Genomic DNA, 24,795 nt, shown 5'->3' with positions numbered 1-24,795 from the left:
AAGTTAAAATGCCATCTCTCTTTCTTTCTCTTTCCTCCTTCCATTTTTCTTTACTTGCACCCTCCTTTGTCAGAATATGTAACATTTACATACTGGTTTTTGCTACCTTTGCTTTAGTCCTAGCTCTGCAATTACATATGTTAAATGCTTTCCCATCAATCCCTTTGCTAGCTTCCCCAGTTAACTTATTTTGTTTTGACAAAGCTCACCTTATAATAGATTCTCAGGAAGGACTATATTTACATTATTCCCTGAGTTCTTGCACGTTCAAAGCTGTTCATAATCTGATAACCTAGAGGATATCTTGGCTGGTTATAAAATCCTTAAGTTTTTAAAAGTGTTGTCCACTAGATTGCCTTGTTTTATAGGATACTTTTGAAAAGTCTGATGCAAATGTTATTTTTTTGACCTTATGTATAATTTCATATTTTAATCAGAAGGCTCTTTTGTTTTTAAAGTCTATTCATTTTCCAGAATGTGTCCCTGACTTTACTTTCAAGTCAATTTTTTCAGATAGATGGAACCCCTTTCAATATGTAGACTTAAGTTTTCTCTTATTTCCAGAATATTTTCTTAAATTCCAGTCTTAAAAAGTAATTCTGGGGCATCTGGGTGGCTCAGAGGGTTAAGCCTCTGCCTTCAGCTCAGGTCATGGTCTCAGGGTCCTGGGATCGAGACCTGTGTCAGACTCTGGGCTCAGCAGGGAACATGTTTCCCCTTCTCTCTCTGCCTGGCTCTCTGCCTACTCGTGATCTCTCTGTGTGTGTCAAATAAAGAAATAAAAATTTTTTTAAAAAAGTAATTCTGTTCTATTATTTTATTTTTCTTCCCTAAGGACTTAAATTACATGCATTTTGGGCCTTTTTTGTCTTTCTTTCATTCCAACCACTCTGACTTAATTGTATTTTTTTTTTAATTTCCTCTTTTTCCCTCCTGTCTGGGTTGCTTCCATGCCTTGCTTCAGTCATTTATCATATCTTCATTTAAAGATATTGTCCCTTGGGCATCTTGTAATTTCTTCATTTCTGATAGGTTTGCCTTTCTCTTAAATTTCCTTCCTGAGTTTGATGAACTTTTGTTGCATTTCTTCTTTCTGCTTTTTGTCCATTTTTTGTTCATTTTTGGATTTATGGTTCTAGAACATTTAATTTATTTTTTAAGTTTTTAAATTCATTTACTCATTTTAAGTAATCTCTACACCCAACATGAGTCTCAAACTCATGACCCCAAGATCAAGAGTCACATGCTCTTCTGACTGAGCCAGCTAGGCACCTCTAGAATATTTTATAAACTATTTATTTAAATTGGTATATTATATTACAGGGTTTTTTTCTGCTTCGATGTAAGTTTTAGGGAAGAGAATTTTTACCAGCTGAAATGTTTTGATTTCCAATTTCAGCTTTCTTCTCATAGTACTTTTGAATGGAATTTGTTTCATTTCGATAATGTATTTTTTTTATTCATAGATTACTTGTAGACATGGTTCCTAGTTCAAGAATGCTCTCTATATTTAATCTTACTGTGTCCCTTCACACATTTCTAAATATATTAACATAGCATCTTATTTCATGCATCAGAAAGTGAGAATTTACTTTACTCAGGATTTTCTAAAAGTGTATATTTTACTGAAGTATTTTCTTTGAAAATAATAAACTGTAGTCTATAATAAAAATCACATAGCTCAGTAATTACCTTTTGAATATAATATAGGTATAAACTAATTTATAACCTGTGAAAACCTAAGTAATACTCACCATAATTGTGTTTTTCTTTTAATAAACAGGATGGATCATTTCTTATTCGGAAGAGCTCTGGCCATGATTCCAAACAGCCATATACACTAGTTGTATTCTTTAATAAGCGAGTATATAATATCCCTGTGCGGTTTATTGAAGCAACAAAGCAGTATGCTTTGGGCAGAAAGAAAAATGGTGAAGAGGTCAGTAACTTCTCTTTTAATCCAAGTCTGTAACTATGTATTGAGCACAATAGTATCATAGCATATTTAGGTACTAGAGATGAGGAGAAATGATACAAGAGTATTTCATACAAGGCATGCATACATGTCATGAAAAGAAAAGAGTACAAGATAAAATACTGTGTTCAGGCAGCATATTCTATGAAAAAATAGAAAGGAAGAAAGAATTGTATGACATAAAGGCTGTGTCTTAGTGCCTTTATCCTGACTCAGTGCAGTCTGATTTGGCATTTTGGTTCAGCGAAACATAGAAATCAAAGTTGAAGTGTCAAGTAGAATCACTGTCAGTGTCTAGAGCTCCTAAGTCAAGAACTGGGATCTCAACTCAAGTACCAATAGATGATCAGGGAAGGATCAGAGGTGGTGCAGAAACTTCTGTTGAAATATTAGACTATAGCCCTCGGACCAGAACAAGCTTTTGGGCCTATACCAAGAGAAAAGCATCATAGAAGGTCTTGAATACTAACCACATATGAAGTCCAACTCCTCTTTAATCTGGACCAAAATCAATACTTAACATATCTCTGTTTAGCCAGCTTTTTTAATATAAGAAAGCCCTGAAATATGGGCTGGAACAATCCATAAGTGGTCAGAAAGGGACTGAAACTTGTTCTGGCCTTGAAAGATAGACTGAGTTTGAATAGGTAGAATGAAAATTAAAGATGAGAATGAGAAAAGTGGAAAGAGAAATCTAAGCAGAGAAAATAGCATTTTAAAAATTCAAGTTAATATTTATTTTCAGTACTCTTTCAAAAAGAACTACACTTATTTCAAACCCAGCACTTGTTAGAAAGCATTTGAATTATTACAAAGTATTGTAATTGCTGGTGTTTGTCTTGTCCACTAGATGAGATCAGGGACTAGACTAGGTATTGCTCATCTCTGTATTTCCAGAAGCATAGCAGAAGGGCTGCCTTCAGTGGCTACTTGGTTAGTTCTTATTAAGTGAAGGAATTTATTTGTTTGAGTGATTACAGGCAGGAGAATTGCATTTGTAAAACAAACTGGTAAGGTCTCTGGCAATGAGTGTATTTTCCATTTTGCTTTTTTAAATTGTGGTTAAAAAAAAATCTCATATCTTAAAACTTACCATATTAACCATTTTAAGTGTATAGTTTAGTATTTAAACTATACCTTAATTTTTTTTTTTACAACACTGTAAAACAGATCTCCAGAACTTTTCATCTTGCATATCTGAAATTCTATGCTCATTGAAAACAGCTCCCTTTTTCCACTCTCTCCCAGTCCCTGGCAATCACCATTTTACTTTCTATTTCTATGAATTTGACTACTGTAGATATCTCATATAAATGGCATCATACCATGCTTGTCCTTTTGTGACTGGCTTATTCCCTGCAGCATTATATCCTCAAGGCTTTTCCATATTGTGTAGTATGTGACAGGATTTTTTTCCTTTTTGAGGCTTCATAGCATTGCATTGTACTGTACACCACATTCTGTTGATAGATATCTGGCTATTGTTGATGACTATTGTAAACAGTGCTGCTCTGCTCACAGGTGTGAAAATGTTCCTTTGAGACCCTTGCTTTCAGTTCTTCTGGGTATATATCCAGAAGTGGGATTGTTAGATCATATGATAGTTCTATCTTAAAATTTTGAGGAACTGCCATATTGTTTTCCATAATGATTGCCTCGTTTTACAATCCTACCAACAGTGCATAAGGGTTCCAACTCTTCCACATGCCCACCAACACTTGTTATTTTCTGGGATTTTTAAATAGCAGCTAACCTAATCGGTAAAAGGAGATATTTCATTGTAGTTTTGATTTGCATCTCTCTGATGATTAGTGATTTTGACCATCTTTTCAAATGTTTGTTGGCATTTGTATATCATCTCTGTAGAAATGTCTGTTTGACTCCTTGGCCCATTTTTACATTGGGTTATTTGAGTTTTTGGTTTTGTGTTGTAGGAGTTCTTTATATATTCTAGATACTAATCCTAATTCTGGATAGATGATTTGCAAATGTTTTCCCCCATTCCATGGACTGACTTTTCATTCTATTCATTGTGACCTTGATGAACAGAGGTTTTTAAATTTAATGTAGTACAATTTATCTGTCTTTGTTTTTGTTGCCTGTGCTTTTGGTGTCATACCCAAGAAATCATTGCCAGATACAATCTCATAAAGATTTTCCCCTGTTTTCTTCTAGGAGTTTTATAGTTTGGGGTTTTATTTTGCTTTTAATAAAGTCTAAGATAATTAGAAAATGCAAAACTCTTGAATCTGAAAACACAAAACATGAATCAAGACTAAACTTGGGTTTTAAAATATAGATTGCATTATCATTTAACACCAGTTAAACTTGAACAGAACTGTCTGCTTTCCCATGCTCACAAAAGCCTTCATTCTCACTGAAACCTTCATCTGACAAATCTTTTAAATAAATGCTCTTCAGTAGTAGTCAGTGTAATAGATAGTGGTGATCCTTGTAGGACAGAGTTACTTTGGATGGATGGTTTCATCCTAAGCTTCCCCAGGAAGGGGTCCAGTACTTCTAGAAGAAGCTTAAGGGTGGGAGAAGGAGCTGTCCTATTAAGAAGTTCTGAAATTCTCATAAATTTTGAGCTGCCATAGGGATTCTGGACTCTTTTGTCCTGCTAAGGAAACTCTGGTAAAAAGAGATTCCTCTTGGCCTAAAGAGTCTTCATCCCTACCATCGGATGAATAGAACAGAACTTCACCCTACTTCCTACGTATCCAGCCTATAGATACCAAAACAGTTATTATAATGGTATCTGGAAGTACAGACAGAATCCATTAAAACTTTTACTTATCTATAATAAAAAGGTTATTTTTTCCATACAGTGAATATCTGAATGGAAAATGAAAGCTCGGGTTACATGATATCAAAATGTTGATATTATGAAAAATCTGTTTGCCTGTATTTGTGTTTGGGTGTATATGGGTAGAAAAAGAAACCAACTGATTAACTGTTGAACTATTTTATGCAGTTGTTTTGGCATTATGTAGATATGATATTAAGGAATTTTATAGCTTTGATATCTCTTTATTTTATGGACCATAAGATTTTGAGTTATCACGAACAGGTTGTTTTTCTGTCCATATGAATATCTCAAATACAATGAATTACTATAGACTTTAAAAAAAAAAAAAAGCACTAAGGAAACTACAACTGTGCTCAATTCCACATTCAATATGCCTCAACTCTGCTTCCTGCTTCACATATTTCAACTCAACTCAACTCCCTATTCAAACATTTCAATCCGCAAACACTCCAACAAAAAAAATACTCAAAAATATCCAGGAACTGGAATGACAGAATAAGATGTTTGTTTGTGTAAGTATAGCAACTCTCTACTGTGTTTCCTGGGTTCTGAAAGCACTTTTTTGCTTGGAATCCACTTCAAAGAGGCCATGGTATTTCATTTCCTGGTTCTTCAATCCATCAATTTAACTTCCAACTGCATTCAGTTTAACAACATACTATTCCAAGCAAACAGGATGAATGTCTTTATGAATGTCATGAAAGAATTTCATTGGCAATTGCTAAAGGGCTGAATGATTGAAGAGCAAGTTCAGAAATAAAGAGTAAAGATACTTGAAGGTCCTTGTCTCTCAGCTCTCCTCCCTAACCTAATAATATTCAGGGAGTCAATTATCTAAAAGACAACTGGTATTTCATTTGAAAAAGGTGACCAGTACTCTGAATACTTTATTTAGTATATAGATATTTGGAAGCTATCCAAATAATTAATTAAAAGGCTTAAAAAAACTTTTGTTCTAAATATTTGTCTTTATATGAAAAATTAAAAGAATATATCAATTGTTGATAATTGCTAAATTTATGGCAGTCTTGCAAAACACTGCTTTTTAAAAAATGACTCTAAATGTATTTATTTAAGATTATGAGCTTATAGCACTTTCATATAATCAATGCATTTCCTTTCCTTTCCTGTGTTATATTGTGTTATACTTATTTTCTCTTTCATTTAAAATTTTGATAATTCTTCAGGAGAATATTTGTGATAACCTTAAATTAAAATCCATAAACAATAGGAATTAGCACACAGGAAAATAAATACATATGGTAAGAGCGCAGCATGGATTCCATTATTAATTAACTCTAAACTAATTAATAATTAGCTCTGGGAACTGGAGCAAAAATGAAAATATGAGAATTTATAAAGCTTTATTTATTCAAAAAGGAAAACAAAAACAAAACAAGTATCAATTAATCTGGGAAATAACTTTTCTGACACTAAATTCTAGATTAATTTATTACATCAGTTCTTGCATCTAAGACTTGTACAACATAAGAGATAATCTATGTTTTGTAAAAAACATAGAGAAATTTAGTGTGTGACAGTTTTACACTTGTTACTGAATAAAAGTCATTAAAATATTACATCATAACTCAATGGAGTAATTTTTCTAAGTGGTTACACTAATTGAGGCTGCCATTGTTTTTTTTTGTTTGTTTTTTTTTTTAAAGATTTTATTTATTTATTTGACAGAGAGAAATCACAAGTAGATGGAGAGGCAGGCAGAGAGAGAGAGAGGGAAGCAGGCTCCCTGCTGAGCAGAGAGCCCGATGCGGGACTCAGTCCCAGGACCCTGAGATCATGACCTGAGCCGAAGGCAGCGGCTTAACCCACTGAGCCACCCAGGCGCCCCGAGGCTGCCATTGTTTTTAATGTAGCTGAACATAAGCAAGGCCCGAGTTGGTCACCTCAAGGATTACAGCCTTTGTTAAATTAGACTTTTTTGGGTAGAATGTCAGCTGAGACCTAGTAATGTTGACTAACTTGAGAAAGTGGGAGAAGATTGGAGGAGCAGAGCTCGAAGTTAACGTGAGTTCCAGTGTTTAATTCATCTATGTTTTCTTGCTCTAGTACTTTGGAAGTGTTGCTGAAATTATCAAGAATCATCAACATAGCCCCCTGGTTCTTATCGACAATCAGAATAATACAAAAGATTCGACAAGACTGAAATATGCAGTTAAAGTTTCATAGATCTTTTTGAAAAGGGTCAACATCATTGCTTCAGACATTTTCCTTATTTCTGTTTTTGAGAAAAAGTCCCTAAACTTCTTATTTTGGATTCTGAATCATCCAGTGATAGTATAGAAGATGGAGGCAGCTTCTGAGGTGGTCATCCATTTCTTTATAAGAAGCTCACACGGACTTGTTCTATTGCCTGACCTGATGAACTGTGAATATTTGGTGAGATTGAGTTATCATGCTACTAATATTCTCCAAATAAACATCTTTATGTAAAAGAAATAGGTGTAAAGTCTTTTTAGTCATGTAAGAAAATAACACTCTATTTTCAAATATAAGAAAATCATATTCTTGGATTAAAACAAAGCTGCTGGAAATTTGGGCCAGCACAATTGTCACTGGTGTACTAATGTAATGTCTACTGCCCATGCTTGACAATTATGTCTTGGTTGAAATTGTAATATGTAGAAAATAAAATATAGGTAATGTGCAATATTTATAAGTACGGATTAAGGGGGATGTCCATTTTGTGAGTGGGAAACCGCAACTAAGCTGTGGGAAATGTACATACCCAGCCATGGAAGATGTATATAGAGATGAACTTTCTAGAAGATCTTGTCCACAATTATTGTTGTTAGTTTTGCTTATTAAAAATGGTTCTACTCTCTTTGATCTGCATGTCTATTAAGTGGGTCCTTGATACGAGGTTCAAAGGGGGATGAGAGCAAAACTAGGGAAAAATCCCTCAGAACAAGAGCAGAAAAGCAGACATTGATGAACACTAAGGAATGAAAGACATACCATTATGAGCAATCATATCCAAGGTCTTAGATCATCCTAGAAATGTAATATAGTTTGTCATATCAAAGCCTTTCATTCTACTCTGTACCTTAAATAGGCACTTAAATGATAAATCAACTCATTAAGATAAATCAGATAATTAAGTGAAGAATATACTTGATTACAGAATAAGATAGCAAAATCTGAAAAGATTTTGAAAGGCTAGAAGGCAGTATTTCAGAGTAACTAACACACAGACCCACTTATAAAGATAATTGTATTTCTAGCCTCTAGAACTGAGAGACAATGAATTTCTGGGGTTTTTTTTCCTTTTTTTTTTTTGATTTTATTTATTTATTTGACAGACAGAGATCGCAAGTAGGTGGAGAGGCAGGCAGAGAGAGAGGAGGAAGCAGGCTCCCTGCTGAGCAGAGAGCCCGATGCAGGACTCGATCCGAGGACCCTGAGATCATGACCTGAGCCAAAGGCAGAGGCTTTAACCCACTGAGCCACCCAGGCGCCCCAATTTCTGGGGTTTTTTTAAAGCCATTCCATGTACGATACTTTGTTATGGTAGCCCTAGGAACATAGTACAATCCATATACATTTTTGACAGTGAAATCAAATACAAATGGGTTTTTGGAAATTTTGTATGGAAAGGACTTTTTTTTTCCTTTTAGGAAAACAATGGAATCATTTAAAATGTTAGATGACTCACAATTGAACGAAAACTGGGTTTATCTTTTGTAAAGTAAAGCATCCATTTGTAGTTAAAGTATGAGGTTTCTGTTTCAATTTTTCTCAGGGTTATAAGGAATTACTTTCTACTTGAAGAAATTCCCACTAATTCCTTCTGCTACTACAGTGATCCTGGCTCCATAACAACTTTTTTGCATTCATCCCCTCTCTCTGCTCCCAGGTAGCCTATTCCAACTGAGTGAAGGAGAATAGCCATGAGATAATACTAATCCAGATGACTGACATTCAGCTCTGCTAGGGTCAGTTTCTTGGAGCAGAGGCTGGGAGAATTTCTGGGAGATAAGCCAGTCTCTGTTGAGGGATCCACTTCTCCCCTAAGCTGGAGAAACACCCTATCCAAGATAGCAGTCTTTTCCTCCTTACCTGTTACAAGAGGATGACCCTACCTACTTCTCTAAAACCTTCCTAAGCTACTCTGTGAAACTAGAAAAGCTTTCAAAAGCTCTCAAAGGCCCTGTCCGTGATCCGCAGTGTTTGACCAGCAGGTGGTTTTGCATAGGAAGATGTTCAGGCGAGCTAGGTGGTAGAATAAATTCACTAGTCAAGGAGAAGTACATCACGTAGCAGCTCAAGGAATCTAACTATTACAGTTCCTGTTTTATGTTTAAAGGGTGTTGCAAACTCCATTGCAGCTGCAGTGGGAGGAGGAATGTTCCTTTGTTCAAATGGACAACAGAGATGGGAAGAGGAGGCCAGTGGCCACCAGAAGCCTGAAGTGTGCTATGATGAGTCAGCCAAAGCAATGGTCCACACGCCCTCCAGTCTGGGAGCTAAACCCATCCCACTGCAGCTGTGACGGGCTTGCCGAAAAGGGAGGCCCAGAGAATAGAATGTAGAGATGTGAACAAGACATGATCTTCAGCCAGACTGAGTTCCTGTCTTTCAAAATGGCCCTAAGATGCCGTATAACTCAGCCGCTGTTTCCAGGCAGCGTTGCAAGGAAACCACTGAAACACCTGCCTCCCAGCAAGGCTGGTTGCACTGAGTGCCCTTGGCACTCGGCAGCTGTGTCTAACCATGAGGTGAGGAGGCAGCGGCTTCAGAGTTAGGTTGGGGTACCCTAGTCCTACCATTTATCAGGTTGTTATAGGGCATGTTCTTACTGTTCTAAGCCTCAGTGTATATATTTGTAAAATGATATCTGTCTGGTAATGATACAAGAATCAAGATAAGCTAGTAAATGTTAAATACCTAGCATTTAGTTGTGCCTAATAAATATTAATTTCTAGTCCACTAACAATATCTCCTTTACAGATAAAATGTAGTCCATGGGCAATCCTTCAAAGAAACCCATCTATAAGTATTTTTGAGTGTTTAATAATTTTAATTTTGTCTCAGGAAAATCCCATATATTTCTCTATGCCCATGGTTATTAATCTTTTGATTATTATAAAATTCTTTGAGAATTTGATAAGCACTATGGGTGTTTTCCCATAGCGCTTATCAAAACGTGGTAATGCATACACACAAACTCTACTCAAATTTCATGAGATACATGGTCCCCTAGGGTCTGTCCATGGACCACAGGTCCAAGGATACAAGGCTAAGGACAGTTGCCCTACATCTTAAAATGTGAAGCATCAAAATGCATATATTTTTCTACTAAGGACCTGAAAGTAACTCTTCCGTGAGCCAAGAAGCATGAGGCTACTTTGGTTTAGTGCAAGGGCTTAAGAGTGTGTTGCCTTAATCTCTGTTTGTAATCCGTGCTTCACCAGTAATAGATAGTGTGAACTTCACCAAGTTATGTGTCTTGGTTTCCTCATAAAATGGAGATGGTAATGCAACCAACCTTATGGCGTTGTTAAATGAGTGTATTAAATATAGTAAAACTTGGAGATGTTAATTATTATTCTTTCATTCAACCCGCCATCATTTACTGAGCCTTGTCTATGTCTGCCCATATGTATGTCAGGCACATGAAACACACAAGTAATCTCAAGTCCTTGAAGGTAACTAAACAGCCATCCAAATATCTCCTAATATCAGAGTCATCACTTTATAAAAATACCAAACAGAACCTTTATCCAGGATGGTAATTGTACTTAAAATAATGGTACACAATTAAAATAACCCTTCAAATAAATAATGTTAAGTGGAATAAAAGTCCCTACTTAAAAGAACTTGCCTGTTATCTTAAGTGCAGTGTGCCCCCCACATTTTCCCCCTAGACAAATGTAGAACTTCTAAATTTTGTCTGTTATCTTTTTCCTACCTATAAATGGGCCCACTTAGGCCTAGGTTTTAATCCTGCTGGCTCTGTCCTTCACTAGCTGTATCATCTTGAACAAAGTACTCGGTGAACTTGTTTTTCTTATTTACCTTGTAGAGTTTTTATAAGACTAATATATACAGATACCTAGACATAGTAGGTTCCTACAAATACCTCACTTATAAGTCTAGAGGCAAAAGACACAATTTGAAGATTATTGCAGGAAAGCTGTTGTGAGAAGATACGGGACTAACCTCTGGTAGGTGACCAGGGCCCCATAAAGAAACAGATATAAGGGAAATGTCTAAGAGGCACTAAGACTAAACGACTAAGAGGGAATGGTGACTGGCCACATATGGGATATAGGGTGAAATATGAGTCCACACTGATTCCATTGATTCAAGGCTGGATAACTGGAAGCCTGAAACTGCCTCTGACTGAGAGAAAAAAGTCTGAAGGGAGAGCTGACCTGTATTATATCCTTGACCTCATGGTTCTAAGAGTCTCAAAGGCAGTTCATTGACTAGGATATCAGAACAAGTCGGAAGACTTAAATTCATGTATAGACTCATTAATAGGAAAATTTATTGTATTGTATTGTATTATATTGTATTGTATTGGCCTGGTAAGAAACCTTAGAAAATATCCAGGAAGCTGGGGCATTAGAGGAACTGCATTAAATGTTAACATGACACTGGTGGTTTTACATTTTTGTAAGGAAATAAGGAAATAGTGTTTTATGAAGATTGTTCTGAAAAGGTGCACAAAACTGAAAGGCTGGAGGCAGACAGAGTGGACATTGGATTAACCGAGGCCTGGAGTAGTGAGGCTCCAGATTAGTATGGTGGGAGCAAGAAGGGAAAGGGAGGAGAACCCAGAAAAGGACACTCTAGGACTTGGAGGTCAGCACAATGTGTTTGAGCTTCATCCATATCATTATGTGTATCATAGTTGTTTCTTTTTCAAGTTGAGTAGTATGCTAGCATAGGGATATATATCAGTTTGTTTTTCTGTACACTCATTGATGGAGTTTGATGTTTCTGGCTTTTGAAGGATGGCAGTTGCTATGAACGGTTGTGTGGAAGTCTTTATGTGAACATCTGTTTTCATTCCTCATAGGTAAATACCTAGGAGTGGTAATCCTGGGTCACACGGAATATGCATATTTAACTTTGTAAAAACCTCCAAAATGTTTCCAAAGTAAATGTCCCACTTTACACTGACATCAGTAGTATATGAGAGTTCTGTTGGTCCACACTCTAATCGGCACAATACTATCAGTATTTTAATCATCCTAGTAGGTATGTAAGTAGTATTTCACTGTGGCTTTGAGGACTAATGATATTGAACACCCTGTCATGTGTATATATCTTCCTTCTTTGAAATGTCTGTTCAAATCTTTGGCCCGTAAAAAAAATTGGGTTGTCTTCTTTTTATTAAATTATAAGAATGTATTATATATTCTGGATATAAGTTCCTTGATAAATAATATGTATTATAAATATATTATTTTGCTTCCCTGGAGTGAACCCTACTTGATAGTGATATATGACCCGTTTTATATATTGCTGATTTGATTTGCTTTTTTTATTTGATTTTTACATGCGTTCACTAGGGATGTCAGTCTGTAGTGTTCTTTTCTTATAATGTCTGTCAGGTTTTAGTATCAGGGGAATGATGGACTCATAAAATGACATGAAAAATCTTCCCTTTTCTGCTTTCTGAAAGGATTTGTAAAGCACTGATACTACTGCTTCCTTATATGTTTGATGGAATTCACCAACAAGGCCTAGATATAGGCTGGTGTTCTCTTTGTGTGAAAGTTTTTAATTATGAATTCAATTATTTAAATGGATACAGGCTATTGAGACTTTCTATTTTTTCTATGTGTTTTGTTAATTAATGTCTTTTAAATAATTTATCTAATTCAAATAGAATGTTTAATTTACATAAGGTTGATAGTAATATTCTCATATAATCCTTTTAAAGTCTGTAGGGTCTGGAATAATATCCCCTCTTTCAGTTCTGATGTTGGTAATATGTATCTTCTTATTTGCTTTAGTACAGCTAAAGATCATTTTTATGATCTTTCCAAAAATCCAAATTTTAGTTTCATTAATTCTATTATTTGTCTGTTTTCTATTCATTCATTTCCACAGATGCCTTTATTATTCCTTCTTTCTACGTATTTTGGGTTTAATTTTCTCTTCTTTATATGTTTTCTAAAGATGGGAACTTACATAAATGAGTTTAAAACATTATTGTTTTCTGATATAACTATTTAAAAATTTTTAAATGATTTTATTTATTTATTTGAGAGAGAGAGCGAGCATAAGAGGAGAGAGGTCAGCGGGAGCCACCCGCTGCTCGGCAGGGAGTCCGATGTGGAACTCAATCCCAGGATCCAGGGCCTGAGCCGGAGGCAGTTGCTTAACCAACTGAGCCACCCAGGCGCCCCTGATATAACTATTTAAAGCTGAAAGTTTCCCTCCAAGCACAGCTTTAGAATATCTCACAAATTTTAATATAGTTTTCTCAGTTTTATTCACTTCGAACATTTTCAGATTTTGTGATTTCTTTTCTTTAAACCATTGGTTGATCAGAAAAGTGCTATTTAATTCCTGAATATCTGACAATTTTCCAAATCTTTTTCTGAGATTGATTTCTGATGGAATTCTGTTGCAGACAGAAAATATAGTCTATATGAACTCAATTATTTTAAATTTATTAAAAATTGGAATGATCCAGTGGATGTCCCCTATATACTTATAAAGGTAGAGGGTGGAGTGTTACAAAATTTCATTTAGCTCAGGGCACCTGGGTGGCTCAGTGGGTTCAGCCTCTGCCTTTGGCTCAGATCATGATCTCAGGGTCATGGGATCGAGTCCCACATCAGGCTCTCTGCTCAGCAGGGAGCCTGCTTCTGCCTGCCTCTATGCCTGCTTGTGATCTCTGTCAAATAAATAAATAAAATCTTTAAAAATTTTTTTCATTTAGCTCAAGTTGATTGGTAATGTTTCTTGTGTCTTTTATGTGCTTAGTGGTCTGATTTTTTTTTTTTTTTTTTTTTTGCCACCTGCTCTATCAATTACTGAGAGTGTTGAAATATCTAACAATACTTGTGGATTTCTCTCTGTAATTCTGTTCAGCTTTGCTTCATACATTTGGAAGCTTTGGTATTATGCACATAGAACTTAAGAATTGTTCTATCTTCTTAATGAACAGATCTCTTTATCCTAAGTGTTTCTTTTTATCCCTAGCATTATTTTTTGCTTTCAAATATGCATATTTTTATCCTCCTTCACAATTTCTGACTTCTAATGGGAGTGTTTTCACCATTTACATTTAATACAGTTATTGATGATTGGCTTTAAATCTATTTTCTTTATTATCATAATCCCATCTGTTTTTCCTCCCTTTTTCTCTGGCTTCTGGTGGGTTGAAGTTTTTCAAATCAAGTCTATCTTCACTATTGAATTACTAGCTATATATCTCTTTATTCTTTTTAATGGTTGTTCTGGGGTTTACAAAATACATCTTTTACTTACAATTTATCTTCAATAAAATACAATAGTGTATCTCCATTTCTCCTTCCGTGCCTTTGTACTATTGTTATACATTTTACTTCTACAGGTTATAAATACCATGATGTTATTTTTTGCCTTAAATGATGAATTCTCCTTAAAAGAACCTAAACAAAGCAGGGAATGTCTTTTAATACTTATTCATTTACTAACATTTCCAGTGCTCTTAATTCCTTTGTATAGATCAAATATCCATCAGGCATTATTTTCCTGTCACCTGAAGCATTTTTCTTAATATTTAAGATAGTCCAATTTTCCTGGTGAGGACTTGTCTTAGATTTCTCTTGTGTGAAATTGTCTTTGTTTTATCTTCATTTTTGAAGAATAATTTTGCTAAAGAATTCAAGAATGACTTTTCCCCTCAATACCTTATAGCTATCATTCCACTGTCTTCTGGCTTGTGTAGCTTCTGATGACAAGTATGCTATAATTCTTCTCTTTGATTCTTAGCACATAATATGTGCTTTTTCTTCTCTGGCCACTCTAAACATTTTCTCTTTATCACTTGTGATTATGAAAATGTGATTATGGTGTGTCTTAGTGTGATTTGTCTTTATTCTTTTCCTGCCTGAGCTTCATGTTGCTTCTTGGATTTAGTTTTCATCAAATTTAGGAAAAAAACCCATTACTCCTGCAGATATTTTGCCTGTCCTCCTCCTTCTCCTCCCCTTCTGGGACTCCAGGAACACAAAGGTCATTACTTGACATTACCCAACAGCAGCAGCCATGGAGATGTGCTGCTTGAATTTCCCCATCAAGAAAAAACTGGGCATTCAACTCTGAGGAATGCAATTAGATGACAGCCTTCAGCTGTTAGTGCTTTCAGAATCTACCTTGGGTTTTGAGCATCCATGCTCTTCCTAGACAGTCTTCACTCTGGTCATTTCTGCCCAACAGGGAACTCTAATGGGAAGTCTTTGACCTAATACACTCATTGAGTTGGCTGATTTTATCAGCAATGCATGGCAGACTGAAGCTTTCTATACCCAATCCTACTTCCATTCACAAAACCTGTTTTCCCACCAGTGTCTGTACTATGGTTTCAAGGTTTTTCTTACTCAATTTTGTTCCCTCCCCTTTTAATTTTTCCCAGGCATTACTGTTCAATAAACCTCTTGTATTCCAAACTCAGCATCTGCTCCTCAGAAAACCCAACTAACAAGGTTAGTACCGGGAGTAGTCCAAAAAAGTAGACAGTAAGATAGGTCTTTGGACCAGATTACTAACCACCCAGCTAGTAGTGAGGACCTCATCCTGGGGGTATTTGAGGCATGGACCATCCCTGGTATAAAGTGGCAACCCAGTTGCTAATCTCCTGCAGAGAAAGAAGAAAACACTTAAGACCAAACTCAGGATTTAATAGAGTTGCTGAGTTGCAAAGAAAATTTAATTCTGAACCTAGACAGGTATGTTATGCCAGTGTGAGAGTCCTAGTTCAGAAAACCTAAGACCCTGACAGGCGGGATGAGTGTATCTGGTGATGAATGGTGATTTTTCCCAAAAGTGGATTAGGGATGCCCAGTGACACTCTTCAGTGAGTTTCTCAGCCACACAGCAGGTCCAGTTCTAGCCTGTGGCATCATCCCACTGAAGTTTTCCGCCACCCTACAGGCCAATTTCTTAACTGGCTCTAGCCAACCAGTGCTTATAAGCAAATTTCTCTCAGCCACCTAGTAGGCTCCAGCTTGACCATACCCTTTAGTGAGTTTCTCTGCCACTCAGTGGGGCAACTACCTGTGGACCAGCCTAAGGCTGCCCTTGCCTTCCAGTTTCTGTAACACTCAGCAGGTTGTTTACAACAGAGGAGCTCTAGCTGACCAGCATCCACCAATGAGTTTCAGAGCTTCTGAATTGACTACCGCTACAGACAAGCTAAAGTTTGCACCATCCAGCTGAATGTGCCATTGGTGGCTACAACCTCTTCAGTAAGGTCTGAATCTCGGACTAGGGATTAGGGAGCCCTATTCTAAATGCTGAGTTTCTTCCTTGTTTATTCTTTTTCACTCCTAAAAATAATAGTCATTCCTACATTTGCCATTTCTGTGTTCCTTAGCAACAGACTTTCCCCTTCTATTGGTTAAACAACTTTTACTAGGTGCTAATTTTAATGGCATTATCAATATATAATTCACATACTATAAAATTCACCCACTTAAAACTATATGATTCAGTGGGTTTTATTATACTGAAAGTTGTGGAATCATTACCACAATCTGCTAGAACATTCTCACCTCATAAAGAAATTCCATTCCTTTAAGCAGTCTATTCTCCATCAGTCCCCATCACAGTTAACTTCTAATCTATTGTGTCTCTACACACTTGCATACTCTTGACAGTTCATATGAATGGAATCATACAATAAATATGTGGTCCTTTGTAACTGGCTTTTTTCATGTAGTGCATTTTTGAGGTTCATCCAGATTACAGCATATACCAATTCTCCACTTCTCTTTATCTCTAATAATATATACTACAGACAAAGCACATTTTTTTTCATTCATTGGTTGATGGACATTTGAGTTGTTTCTACTTTTTGGCTGTTACGGATAATACTGCTCTAAACATTTGTGTACAAGTTTTTAGGTGAACATATGTCTTCATTCTTTTATCTATATCTAGAAATGGAATTGCTGTGTCATATGGTGACCAGGTTTAACAGTTTCAGAAATGCCCAACCATTTGACAAAGCATGACTTCACATTCTGACAGACATCTGAGAGTTTCAGTTTTGCACACTTATTGTCTTTTTGATTACATCCATTTTAAAAGGTGTGAATTACTATCTCATTGTGGTTTTGATTTGCATTTCCCTAGTAACTAAAGATGTTAAGCATATTCTCATATGATTTTGTTATTTTTATATTTTCTTTGAGAAGTATCTATACAAATCCTTTGACCATTTTCTGATGTAATTGTCTTTTTATTATTGAGTTATGATCATTTTAATATATTTTGGGTACAATTCCCATATTAGGTAAGTGGCTTGAAAATATTTCTTCCATTCTTTGGGTTGTTTTTTCACTTTCTTGAGTTCTTTGAAACCCAATTTTTTCATTTTAATGAATTCTAATTTTCTTTAAAAAAAACTTATTTTTCTTTGATTTCTGTGCTCTTGGTGTCTTTTAAGAAACTCTTTTCTAACCCAAGATCATAGAGATTTACACCTATGTTTCTTTTAGAGTTTTATCTCTAATAGATAGGTCTCTCTTTTTTTTAAGATTTTATTTATTTGACAGAGATCACAAGTAGGCAGAGAGGCAGGCAGAGAGAGAGGGGGAAGCAGGCTCCCTGCAGAGCAAAAAGCCCCAATGTGGGGCTCGATCCCAGGACCCTGGGATCATGACCTGAGCCGAAGGCAGAGGCTTTAACCCACTGAGTCACTCAGGCGCCCCTATAGGTCTTTCATCCATTTTGAATTAACTTTTATATATGATGTGAGGTAGTGTACAAATGCATTCTTTTGCACGTGGATGTCCAGTTGTCACAGCAACAGTTGTTAAAAGACTGTTCTTTCCATATTTAAATGTCTTGGCATTCTTGTCAAAAGTCAATTGACTATTAATGTATGAATTTATTTCCGGACTCTCAGTTCTATTCCATTGATCTACATGTCTATTATATTAGGACTCAACGGTCTTGATTAGAGCAGCTTTGTACAACTTTCTTCTTCTCTTCAAAATTGTTTTCGCTATTGGTTATTGTGAATCCTCTGCATTTCTATATGAATTTTTAGAACCAGTTTGTCAATTTTTTGCAAACAAAGGCAGCTAGAATTCTGAAAGGGATTGTGTTGAACCTGTGGTCAATTTGGGAAGTCTTTCAATCTTAACAATATTAAGTCTTTGGGTCCACAAACATGGGTTGTCTCTACATTTATTTAGATCTTTAACTTTTTTCAACAATGATTTGTAGTTTCAGTATAAAAGTCTTGCATTTTTTTTTTTGGTCATATTTATTTTTGCCCTTTAGCTGACACTCTAAATGGAATCTTTTTTCCTCAATTTAGGATTGTTCATTGCTAAAATCTAAAATCAAGTAGAACTGGTTTTTCTACTGATCTTGTATTCTGCACCCTTACTGATCTCATGTATAGATTATGAAAAAAATTTAGTGGATTCCTTAGGATTTTTCACATACAAATCCCATCATTTCATATTATAGATATTTTTAATTCTTCCTTTCCTACCTTTTTTTTCCTTGTATTTGCCTAATTGCTCTGACTAGAATGGCTAGTATAATGTTTAGTGAAAGTGGTGAGAGTGGACATCTTTTCTTGTTCTTGATCTTAAGGGGAAGGTTTTCAGTCTTTAACCTTTAAATTTGACATTAGCAGTAGCCCTGAAGATAAAATCCCCATTCCTGGTAATAGATAGAACAGAACTGACCTCAACCACAAAGAATTGTAATCATTTGTTTTGACTAGTCTGGTGGATTTCTAGAAGACTGGCTCTTGTCTGCCTTAAAACTTGCCTGGAACTAAAGCTGCTACCTAGGGGCAATGTTGAAACATTAAAAGGCAAATGTTTTGGTTACTGTTGCCTGAGTAAGAGATAACAATTGAGGTAAGCAAGAGACTGACCTTTGAAAAGCTAGGGAGGACAGGCTGGGGAATGAATGATGTCCATAGGGCTTTGTAAAGTTACAACATGTTTCTGGGAATCTAGAAGACCACATGCACAGTCAGGGTTGTGTGTGGCCTAAGGAGAGCCCTCAGGGTTGTGTGTGGCCCTGACTGACCTGGAGGTTCTGCCAAAGTAGAAAGTGGAGGCTAAGGCATAGTTGTAAACTGCCTGGCTGACTGTTGGAGGTGTACCACAAAAATACACAGAGTCCCTGGCAAACACTAGATTTTTCCATTCTGGGTATATAAGGAACTCTACCCAATCATTTGCTGGCCATTAAGCTAACATAACAGATACTGTAGCGACCACACATTACAAAGAATACAGACTTCACAAAATTAGTTCAGAAAAGTTACTAGACAAACAACTACAAGAAGCAACAACAACAAACCCTGGGACAGAATGGGGTTGGGGGAGAAGCTGATTTTCAGAATTGCCACATTATAACCCTTTAAATGTTCTGTTTTCAACAAAAAATTACAAAGTATGCAAAGAAAAACTATGGCTCATACACAGGGCGAAAAGCAGTCAATGGAAATCCTAGGAAAGCTCACGCACTGGATTTTCTAACCACAGACTTTAATGAAACCGTGTTTAAATAATGAAAGGAAAGTATGTCTCAACCGAATAAAGAATATAAATAGAAGTAGTAAAAATAACTTTTAATTCTAGAACTTTTAATTATAGAGTTGAAAAGGATAATAACAGAAATAAAAATTTCACTTGAGGGGCTCAGCAACAGATCTGAGCAAGCAGAAGAGAGAATCTATAAACTTAAAGATAGATCAATTAACATTGTCCAGTTCGAGGAACAGGAAAAAAAATTAAGAAAAATGAACAGAGCCTAAGATAATAGGGCCAACAAGTGTAACAGCATATATATAATGGGAGTCCCAGGGGGAGAGAAGAAAAAGAAAGCATTAAAAATAATTATTTGAAGAAAACTTCCCAAACCTGATGAAAAATATTAACCTACAAATCCGTGAAACTTCAGAAACGCCAAGTTCTCAAAGATATGTATACTCAGACATATTATAATCAAACTATTAAAAAAAAAAAAACAAGGGAGAATCTTGAAAGCAGCAAGAGAGAAGTGACTCATCACATACGAGGGGTCGTCAAAAACATTAACAGCTGACTTCTCTACAGAAACTATGGAGGCCAGCAGTGAGGACATAGTCAAGGTGCTGAATGGGAAAAAACTACCAACCAATTTTATACTCAGCAAAACTACCCTTCAAAAAGGTAGGGAAAAAATTCAGACATTCCCAGATAAACATTACTAGCAGAACTGTCCTACAAAGAAATGCCAAAGGGTGTCCTTTAGGCTGAAAGGACACTAGATAGTAATTCCAACCCACACAAAGTCAGACAGAACTGATAATGGTAATTATAAAATAAGTAAATGTGTTTATTTATAACTTTTCCCCTCAGTTTAAAAGTGCATGAAGCAATAATTGATGGGCAACTAACTTATAATGATATAATTTTTGATAACAGAAGTGGAGGAATGAAGTGTAGAGCAAAGTTTTTAGTACTGAAATGACTAAACTAGATGAAATAGATCAGCTCAATCTCTTCTAATAAAAATTCTCTACGCTTTAAATTGTCTATTTCTTATTTTTTTTTCATTTGTAATTTTGATGTCATATCTAAGAAGACAAAGGTCACAATATTTACTTCCACGAGTTCTATAGTTTTGCCTACATTCTGGCTCATGATCCATTTTTAGTTAACTTTTGCACACGTAGTATGAGGAAGACTCCCCCCCACCCTTTTCTTTTCCCATCCATGCTTCAGATTTTGTAGTCTCTCTCCATCTGTCTTCAGGTTTGCTGATTCTTCTGCTGGCTCAAATGTACTGTTAAGCCTCCCTAGCAAAAGTTCCACTTTGGTTACTGAAATTTCCAACTCCAGAATTTTCATTCCGTTCTTACTTCCCATCTTTTTATTTTCATTTGATGAGTCACTGTCAACATACTTTCTTTTAATTCTTTAAACTTGGTTTCCTTTAGGTCTTTGAACATATCTACATTTGCTGCATAACACTTATCCTGTATCTGGTACCCCCGAAGGAAGTTTCTATTGCCCACTTTTGCCCGTCACACTTTCCTGTTTCTTTGAACATCTCATAATTTTGCATTGAAAACAGGACATTTTAGATAATATATTGTAGGATCTCTCCATGGTGGTTCTCCTGTCCACTCTGGGCTTATTTTTATTTAGTGACTTGGCTGGACTAGTTCATGAAGTCTGTGCCTCTGATGTCACTGTTCAACTTGTTTCTCCCTCATTTTTATCTTCAAGTCTGACTTCCTAGGGGTTGCTTCTGAGTCAACATCATTTAATGATTAGTCACTAATTAATAAGAGGTTGTGTTTACGCCCCCTGAATTAGAGAGATTTACACTGTGTGGGGCTTGGCATTTTTTCACTGTTTAGGGAGTTTCCAAGTTTTGTCCTACATTCTGTCAAGTATTTGTAACTAAGACATTCCCCCTCTGGTTGCTCCTATGTGGCTATAGCCTTCAACCCACACACATTATTTCTGATCACAAGGTACGTCTTTAGTTTTACCCACTCTCTTGGTCTCCCTTATCTTGTCTGTAAGCTTTCTGGCTATATTTATTGGTATCACCAGCAATTGTTAGCCTCTATTCATTGGTAGCTGATTGTCCTTTAGTTTTCAAGCATATTCAGGGGTACAAACTGCTCCTGTCTGTTCCAGCTGAAGTTAGGTCCCTAGTAACGGGAAGTGTGCTGTCAAGTCTTTGAAGTTCACTCAAACCTTCCTTTAAACAGAACCCCGTTGCCTTTGTGCTATGGAGCATTAGGGTGGGGGGTGGGAAGTAGGGTATAGCTTGGGAACCCACCTCTTATTGAATGTGTCCCAGATCCTTCCTACAGAGCAGCTGTGTCAGGGGTTAGAGGAGGGCATAGGGGAGAATCCTTTATCACCTCCCAGTATGGATCTTCTCTAGCCCAGAAACAGAGGACAGAATCTGCTAACGTTCAACCAGCTGCAGAATGTATGCAGAATAGCTCTTCTGTCCCCAGAAAGCTGGGACAGATTTAAGCTGCCATTTGGATGCCAAGCCCACCAGAGCAGGTCTCTTGCAACATGGTTGTGTGGGAAAGTGGACTTGCACTGTAAGAGTAGCTGTCCTGTCCAGATTCTCCTTATACTACAGAATTTGGGAGTCATACAATGGCTAACCAGCGGCCACCTCCCACTTGATTGAAGCCTTCTGTGGAACACCTGTGTGGTACCTGGGATCTACAAATAGGGATATATTTAATCTTACAAACTGTATATCACCCAGTTAGGTTTTGTGGTGTTTCCTTTGACAGCTTTACATAACTTTTAAATATATTATTTTGTGGCTCTTAATATAAATGGGTCTTCTTTTATTGTCTGCCAAATGATTAAGTGTTCAGGAAAGCTAATTTTCACTGTACTTCTTTGGATTTTCAAAATACTGAAATCAAGTCATTTGCAAATAGTGTTTTGATTTCTATCCAAGTTTTTCATTTTGTTTTCCTATCTTTTTACGTTAGCAATAACTTATGAAGTAACTGATGACAGCAGGCACCTTAAATGAAAGAAGCAGTTTCAGTCACAACCCCAAACATTACCTTCACTTTTTGTTAAAGGACTCTTAAGTATTAGGGAAGAACTCTTCTAACATATTAAAAATGACTTTACTAGGAATGAGTATTTTTTTTTGGTAAGTACATTCTTAACATTGACTAAAATTACAATTTTTGAAATTGATGTACCTAATATAGTATTTTTCCTCACTATTTACTCAAACATTTCCACTATCACAATGATGGTATGTACTTTAAAATAAAGATTTTTAAATTTGGGGCACTTAACACAAGTTCAAAAGATAGAAAAAAAATAATTCAAAGAAGACTTTGTTAAACACCTCTTCCAAGATATTGACTACTTTTCAATTATCCAATTAAAAGCATACTTAAATCAACGAACAACAAAAATTAACCAAACTGATCCTATTTCAACTCTGCATTACAGGAAGATTTTTCTGCTACTGCTACATTTTTTTTTTTAAGATTTTATTTATTTATCAGAGAGAGAGGCGGGGAGAGAGCGAGCACAGGCAGACAGAATGGCAGGCAGAGGCAGAGGGAGAAGCAGGCTCCCCGCTGAGCAAGGAGCCCGATGTGGGACTCAATCCCAGGACGCTGGAATCATGACCTGAGCCGAAGGCAGCTGCTTAACCAACTGAGCCACCCAGGCGTCCCTTAAAGAGCAACAAATAAAATGTCCTATCATTCCTCCAGCAAGTTTCACTAGATAAGATCCTAAATGGAGTCAAGGCACAGTGCTGAAAACAAGAATCCTAACAAATTGCTATGTAATGATAAGGGGACATAAACCAAGTTAAATTAAAAAATTAATGAAAAACATCAGTAAATTAGCTGCATGGAATTAATACTGTTTTCACCTCGCCTCCATTTCCCCCAATCCCAAGAACTTTTACTACTTTTCTTAACAGCTATTTTAAATCACTTAGTAACTAGTATCTGTTTCTCATCTAACCTGAACAGAAATTCCCACAGCACCTGTTTCACTTTTAATCCCTCCATAAAATGCATTTGCACACAAATGACCCATCTAATTTACCCACTAATCCTTTTCATTACCTTTACACTCTCTTCCCTTTTAAACACATCTACACTGGTAACTTATCAGCATATTTTAGTTTTTCTACTTTGTAAGTTTTATATAGCTGGTATGTATCACAAAAGAAAAAAAAACTGCCTCAAACTTATTTTTAACTTAAAAAAATCCCGTTCTAAGAGCAGACTTTGAGAGAACTAAACCAAGTGTTAGTAAACAAGATAGTGGGCCAAATTCAGCCCATGGCTCATTTTTTAAAATGAAGTTTTATTAAACCATAGGCATACTCATTGACTTATGTACTGTTTAGGGCTACTTCTCCATTATAGAATTAAGACATTATGACAGAGACTAAATGGCCTAGAAAGCCCAAGTTATTTACTAACTTAACTTACCCTTTAATGATAATCTTTACTGATAAACTTTGCTGACCCCCAACAAAACCAGTTTTTCATTAAAAATTTATATACACACACACACACACACACACACACACACAAATATATATGTATTTTATATATATATATCTATATATATGTATGTATAAACATTTCAATCTACTGAGTGCTTAGTAAGATAGAAAGGTAAACTTTTTAAAAATTAAACTATTTTTTAAACTGAAAGCCAAATAGAGAAGCCCATTTCCAATGGAGATGGACAAATAGGAAAAAATGAAAACACATTCCTGACCAAGAAGCTGGATTGCAAAAATAAAACTCTTCCAGTTGTAGTAACAACCTCAAACTACTTTAGAGAACCATCTTTAGTTCAGTTTCAGCCAGGAGGGGGAAAAAAAAGGATGGAGGGTTTTGGCTCTGGATTTTTCACTCTGGCAATAAAGAGGCCCCAAGCAGGTTTGCCTTCTTTAGAATAACCTAATGAATCAGAAAAGGTACTAACCAAGGTACCTGGGACATGAAGCTTTTAAAAATGGCTTTTAAAATCTTAAGGCGAAAAGTATGTATTAAAACATTAAATCTATTTTTATTGGTATGGCTATTCTGAAATGTATTTTTATAATGCTGCAAATTTCGGCAAGATTGTTGCTTCTCTCTCTTTTCATGCAAGGCAAGGAATTATGATAAATCTACCCTTAACAGCAGAGCATTTCAATTTTATTGCTGTTAGGGTCCTAAAGAGCATTAGCCTCTCTGTAACTTTCCTTAGCAGCATAACTACAATAACCTCATAATAAATGTTACCCTTCTCAAACAAAATTTCAAAATTTC

General features: G+C 36.0%; 1 protein-coding gene across 13 annotated transcripts in view; it reads left to right on the top strand.

Annotated features, from left to right (window-relative positions):
• BLNK (B cell linker) overlaps positions 1–23,337 on the top strand; it is a 112,448-nt gene extending 89,111 nt beyond the window's left edge. For 11 of the 13 annotated variants that reach the window (XM_032311715.1, XM_032311719.1, XM_032311712.1 and 8 more), the window contains 2 exons: positions 1,784–1,939; positions 6,855–7,634. In XM_032311715.1, coding sequence (XP_032167606.1) covers positions 1,784–1,939; positions 6,855–6,974 — 276 coding nt within the window. In that variant the 3' untranslated portion in view covers positions 6,975–7,634. Of the gene's footprint in view, positions 1–1,783; positions 1,940–6,854; positions 7,635–22,957; positions 22,984–23,186 lie in introns of those variants that run through there. The other 2 variants (XM_032311717.1, XR_004278437.1) reach the window with 2 other exon arrangements.
• The last annotated feature ends 1,458 nt before the right edge of the window (positions 23,338–24,795 follow it).

The sequence above is a fragment of the Mustela erminea genome, chromosome 14 (genome assembly GCF_009829155.1).
Source record: "Mustela erminea isolate mMusErm1 chromosome 14, mMusErm1.Pri, whole genome shotgun sequence".
NCBI classification, from domain to species: Eukaryota; Metazoa; Chordata; class Mammalia; order Carnivora; family Mustelidae; genus Mustela; species Mustela erminea.
The sequence above is the reverse complement of the archived record's forward strand: the minus strand, read 5'-3'. Positions and strand labels throughout refer to the sequence as shown.